At 48.2% G+C, this 6,307-nt stretch overlaps 1 protein-coding gene across 2 annotated transcripts in view; it reads left to right on the forward strand.

Moving 5' to 3' along the window:
- The window catches only part of LOC146041691 (uncharacterized), a 12,215-nt gene extending 8,893 nt beyond the window's left edge, over window positions 1-3,322 (forward strand). For both annotated transcript variants that reach the window (XM_083161608.1, XM_083161609.1), the window contains exons 3-4: window positions 2,199-2,246; window positions 2,946-3,322. In XM_083161608.1, coding sequence (XP_083017734.1) covers window positions 2,199-2,246; window positions 2,946-3,292 — 395 coding nt within the window. In that variant the 3' untranslated portion in view covers window positions 3,293-3,322. The remainder of the gene's footprint in view (window positions 1-2,198; window positions 2,247-2,945) is intronic.
- Window positions 3,323-6,307: the final 2,985 nt, after the last annotated feature.

Genomic DNA, 6,307 nt, shown 5'->3' on the forward strand with positions numbered 1-6,307 from the left:
TGTGAATCGTGGGAGGGGGGTTCGCAGGGCGGGGGGGGGGGTTTCCGCAATGACAGGGGGGGGGGTAATCGCGGTAGGGGGGTCGCGGGGGTGGGGTGTACCGCGAGGAAGGCGGGGGGCCTGGGGGTTGGCACAAATCGTGGGGAGGGGGGTCACGGGGTGCCACGGATCGCAGGAGGGAGTGTGTCTTTGGGGTGGGCCCGCAAATCGCGGGAGTCGCCGCAAATTGGGGGGGTGTGCTGTGAATCGCGGGAGGGGGGTCGCCGGGGGGTGCCGCGAATCGCCACAAGAAAAAATCAACACAGAATGGTCAACACATGTAATGTTGACATAAGTGTGGCATTTCAGTGGTGTCCAATGTCGACACATGAGAATGAATATGAAAACATTGAAAAAGTGAAAAATAAATCTTTAAAAACTCATGTCAACCTTTTTCATTGTCGACCATAGCCGTGTCAGTGTTTTGCATGTGCCATTTAATCGTGGGGTTGCCGTGAATGGGGGGGGGGGGGGGGGACACATTGCTCTGTTTTCTGGACTTTCTTCTTAATTTATGGATTACCATCACCTGTGCTTAAACGCCTTTCTTATCAATTACCCTGTTTAAAACAGGTGATGACAATCATAAATGAAGATGGAAAGTCCACAAACAGAGCATTCTGTCCCTCCTGGAGAGGGTCATGTTGGGAGGTATGGAGGTGTGGGGCGCTCACCTGGTGTGTCTGGTGAGTAGCTGTGTCTTTGCTGTGTAACATGGAGAGGCAGAGGGTGTCTGGCACTGTCTGTGGGCTCACTGGGCTGGTTCTCTGTCGTGTGAGTCAGTCATGTGAGTCAGAAGCTCCACCCAGCGTTACAGCTTCAGACACACTTTGAGTGACAGATGTAGCCAAATATATAAGAGATTCCAATATGCTGCTACTTTAAAGGGATACTCAACCCTTTAGGTGCGTACACATGGGGAGATATATTGCTCAGTGTCTCCTTTTCATCAGCGACCAGCTGATTACCTCTGCGACACCGCCGACAGAGGTTCCTTCTCATCAGCGACCATCTCTGATCGCTGATGAAAAGGAGACACTGAGCAATATATCTCCCCCGTGTGTACGGGGCTTAAGCTCTGCTCCCGGACTTCCCTGGTAATGTATGATTGCCATCACCTGTGGGGAGATAGGAAAGGTGTCACCACAGGTGCTGGCTATCATACATTATAGTAACAATTGTTTGTGAAGCAGAGAAAGTCTTATTAAGCTCTCACAGCTGGGAAGCATTACCGCTCATTGCTTACTAGCTGTGAGAGGGCTGGTTAAGGCTGTGTACACACGGGGCGATTTTGTGTAATATTGCGGGCAATATGGTTGCTGAGCGACCATATTGCCCGTGATTGGAGTGTGGGTGCGCGCTCCCGTTTTCTCCCCCATAGTGATCACTGGTCGCAGGAACATGCTCCTGCGACCAGCTGATTACCACTGCCGGGCTCCCCCCCGGCAGTTTCTTTTTCATCAGCAACCATCTCTGGTCGCTGATGCAAACGGGACACTGAGCAATATATCGCTCATCGTGAGCGATATATCACTCGGCGAAATATCGCTCGGCGATATATCCCCCTATGTGTACGGGGCTTAAGACTTTCTCTGCTGGCAACCCCCAGATTCCAGCACCCTAGGCAGCTGCCTGATGGTACAGCCGCCCTGCCAGCAAAAGGTTCACTACTATGTGATGGAATTTATAGACTTGTGGGCACTTCTGCCGAGATAGTGTTCAGTCATTATTCGGGATCCGGCGGATCATTCTAAATCTGGTGAATGTTCGACAGGCGATAGGTTCACACATGGAAAAAGGTCGACATTGGCACAAGTTCGTCATGAGCAAAAGGTTGACGTATCAATGGTGGACACATGGAAAGGTAGATGGGAGTTTTTCACAATTTTTTTTTAATGGACTTGTATGGTATGTTATGTTATGTTATGTTATGTCTATCGACATAGACATCAAATGATTTTAAAAATAGTTTTGACTTTCCTGTGTTGACCATTTACATGTCGACCTTTTGCTGGTGTCAACCTTTTGTTAATGTCGACCTAGAACATGTCGATCTTTTTCATGTGTTAACCTACTCTCTGTCGACCTATTGACCTAATAATCCTCATCCAACCATTCTACTACTAATATTATATGTATATAACTCCTGTGTTCCGCAGGTGTGGCCGCCATGCTGATATGTGCACAAACCGGAACTGATCCCCAAGGTAAGTGCTGTGCAGAATAATGCTACTCATTGGCCCTTATTCTGGTCCTTTCGCTCCCCTGTGTATTCGCGCAGGGGAGCGATGTTTTGCGGCTGGTGCGAGCGAGTACTGTGAGCTGCTTGTCTGCAGTCCAGTTCACACCTAGCAGTGCGGGCAGGGGACGTGGGGCTGTGCCCATGAGAACGCTGGGCATTCCCATGGTACTTTCCCGATGACGCCGCACAGGACGCTCCCAGATGTAAAACACCAGAGAGGAGTCTTCCATCTACGAGCGCTGTAGAAATTATTTGATGGTTGGCGACCATTGAACAATTTCCTCCCCGCACGAAAGCTGCAAATGGATGTTTATGCTAAACATTAATTTGCACTCAGGGGAACTTGGCGTGCGAGGGGCAGGTGGCCGGCCGTGCGGGGGGCATTTCAATGACTCGCAAAGATGTGATATTTACAGTTTGCGAGTCAACCAGAATAAGGCCTATTGTGTGTGTGTGTGTGTGTGTGTGTGTGTGTGGGGGGGGGGTGGATGTTATAGGGAGTAACACTATGGTAGATGAGAGGAAACACATTCTTCTCAGGTGAGACATGGGGCCCAGATCTGATTGCTGCTGTGCGGATCCATTCTCCTAATTAGAGATAAGCTGAACATTTGGGTCTACAGAACCTCATAACATCTGTCTCTGCGCTCCCTTCCTCTTACAGCCACCACTGTGACATGCGGAGAGAACAAAGTATACAGTCAGTCTGTGAGTAACTGTCCAACCTGCAGCGATTACAACACCCCTCGTCAGTGTGACCCAGGCTGTGTCTGCGCTGAAGGCTTCCTGGACAATGATGGAACCTGTGTGGCGAAGGATCTGTGCATCTGTGAAGAGAACAAAATATGGAGCTGTACGGAAACTTGTGGCCGACTTTGCCAGGACATAAATAAACCTGTTCCCTGTCCCAGAATATGCACGCAAGGCTGTGGGTGTAAGCCGGGGTACTGGTATAAGGATCTGAATGATAACACGTGTGTGCTTCCTGAGGATTGCCCAGGCAATAAATAAAGGGAATTAAATAATTCTGACAAACACTGATTGGCCTGTGCTTCTCTAATCTGTGCTAAGTGACCCTGTTATTATCGATCACATTGATAAGGTCTCATATAGCGTATTCCTATACCGTATACTAGTCTGCAGTAGTGCTACTTTAAAAACTGCCCCCCCCCCCCCCCCCCCCCCCACACTGAAAAAAATTGTCCCCCCATTCCTGCTCATTGTCTGGCATTTTCCCCTCCAGCCTCCGTTCCACAATCGTTCCGCCTACATCTGCCACTGGGGTTTTATTTCCGTACCAGCAATGAAAATGTATTTCCCAAAATGGCCGCCGCCTCATTGACAGTTTTTATGAATGCTAGAGGATGGCACGGCCATTTTGGGAAGGACATTTTCATTGCCTGTAGGTGCGACGGGACCCCAGCGGAGATGGAACGGAGGCATTCAGGCAGACAGGGTCACAGGAGGGGGGGGGGTACTCATTAACCAGGCCCGGGCTTGCTGGAGGGGCCGGCAGGGGCCCTGGTCTGACTTCCCCCCCCCCCCCCCCTTCCTCCTCCGTCCCTCCCGGGCGGCAGCAGCAACACATGACTCTACAGCATGTGCTGTGCTGACAGCAGGCTCAGCATGGCCGCAAACTGCATAGGGGAATATTACACTGTCAAAACACAGAGTAAAGGCAGAATAAACTTGGTCAATGGGTAACTGCAGGGGATATATACAAGAGAGAGAGGGGAGAGGGAGAGGGAGGGAAAGAGGTAGAGAGATGTGGTAAATGGCACTCCTTTGGACTTCACAAAAATGACTATGCAGACGCAATCAGCTCCAACATTTCAGATTTTACTCAGTTTTCAAGGATAGAACCATTTCTTTGAGTGCAGCACCTGGGCAGTTGTCATGTGTATCTTGGAGTGCCGGTAACCAAGTATCTATATATATATATATATATATATATATATATATATATATATATATATATATATATATATATATATATATATATATATATATAGATATATATATAGATATATAGATATATAGATATATATCTATATATCTATATATATATATACATACATACATACATACATACCACATGAAAAGCCTGTGTTTGTCCCAGTGCTGCCTCTGATTAAAAACCCTTCCATGACTAGGCTGCTGCTGCTGTTCTCCATGGGCGTGAGAAGCATGTAATGATCTCCACCAATCAGAGCTCAGCACAAACGTCTCAGCCTCTGCCCTCTGGTGCAAAGTGTCATGGGACTTAGGCAACTCCCAATAATGCACTGCACACTTGTGCAAGCAGTGTGCCTTGGCTCCCTATGCTCAGCACCATTAATCATTGTCACATTGGCAGATAGGTGAAGCTGCAGCACTACCCCACTCCCATGCACAAAACCTTAATTTTTTTTTTAAATACATGCCAACCACAAGAGGCCCCTAGCTAGAGGGAGGCCCAGGGGCACTGACCCCTTGTGCCCCCATTATAATCCGGCCCTGCGGCAGACTCCCCAGCACCTACGCCACTGCAAGTCTCCACCAATCTACCCAGGTCATACTGGATCTACTTCCCCTAACTGAGTAAATGAGTAAAAGGTAAAAGATTCATTATGGGGCTGATTCTGAATTTGGAGCAAAGCAATAGGTGCAAATACACGTATTATGTTTGTATGCAGGGTAAACACTAGGTGCTTTTGCATGTAGCCCACAGATTTATTTGTTTTGGGGGGAAAAAAACAACATTTTATGTATTTGAAAAACATTGAGAGGAAAGACAAAAATGACTTCCAATATAAGGCCAGAGGCCTGGTGCAATGAAACGGTACGGTGCCAATAAAATGTAAGAAAACAAATATAGGATGTATCATATAATAACAAAAAAAAAATACAAAGGGGCAAATTTACTAAGATGGGAGTTCTACTTCACAGGGGATGTTGCTATGGGCCACCAATCAGAATCTACTGTATTTAGCACAGGCATGTCCAAACTGTGGCCCCTCAGCTGTTGTGAAACTACACATCCCAGCATGCCTTGGCAAAGTTTTAGCATTCCCTAATGGCAAAACTGTAGCATGATGGGACTCGTAGTTTCACAATAGCTGGAGGGCCACAGTTTGGACCTGCCTGATTTAGCACCTTCCAGAAGATAATACATAGCATCTGATTGGATGCCCATAGCAACCACCCAGAATGAAGCCCAAGAGGAAGACGAATGGAGAGGGAAAGGAAGACGTGTTGCAGTGACGAGTGATGCGGGAGAGTCACAATGTATAGCGGCCCTCATTCTAGTCCATACGCTCCCCTGTGACTTTGCACAGGGGAGCGATGCTTTGCGACTGTGCATAAACAGTAATGCGCATGTGCATGAGCCACATTGTGTGAGCGGCCACGGCAAATTTATTATTCGCCGTCCGCTTGCACACAGCAGTGTGGGTGGAGGGCGCGGGGCGGCGGGCATTCCATGCGTGTACCCATGGTAATTCGGCGGTGACACAAGTGCGGAGGGGCGGGCAGCTGATGACATTTGCCCGTCTGCTTACCGTACAGGCCGCTCACAAATCTCAGACAGCAAGACAGTGTCCTAGAACTGCGAGTGCTGTAGAAATCATTTGTTGGTCGGCGACCATTGAATGGGGGCGACCATTGAATGTATGGACACACACATATATTATATACATAATTAATAGTAACATAAACGGTACTTGTTTCCTAGCACGGCGCCACCGACTTTAATTGTATGCCATCGGGTGCGAAAAATCGGGTCGATCGCATCGCATGCAACCAAATCGCATGCTGTGCGATGCGACCGATGCAACTGTTTTTTAGATTGGATTCAATGTAAAATTGTCCCTGAGACCCGATTTTACATCAAAACCAATGTTAAATGCCCCCCAAACCCCATTTTTAATTGTATAAGCACCCTGTTGGGCCATTACTATGTGAAATGCCCCCCCATTGTCAACGCCACGATTAACGTCAACCCGGAGCGTGGTGATCACAGCTAGCCCGTGAGGGGCGGCGGTACGT

The sequence above is a fragment of the Crinia signifera genome, chromosome 19 (genome assembly GCF_055691185.1).
Source record: "Crinia signifera chromosome 19, ASM5569118v1, whole genome shotgun sequence".
In the NCBI taxonomy this organism is placed as follows: Eukaryota; Metazoa; Chordata; class Amphibia; order Anura; family Myobatrachidae; genus Crinia; species Crinia signifera.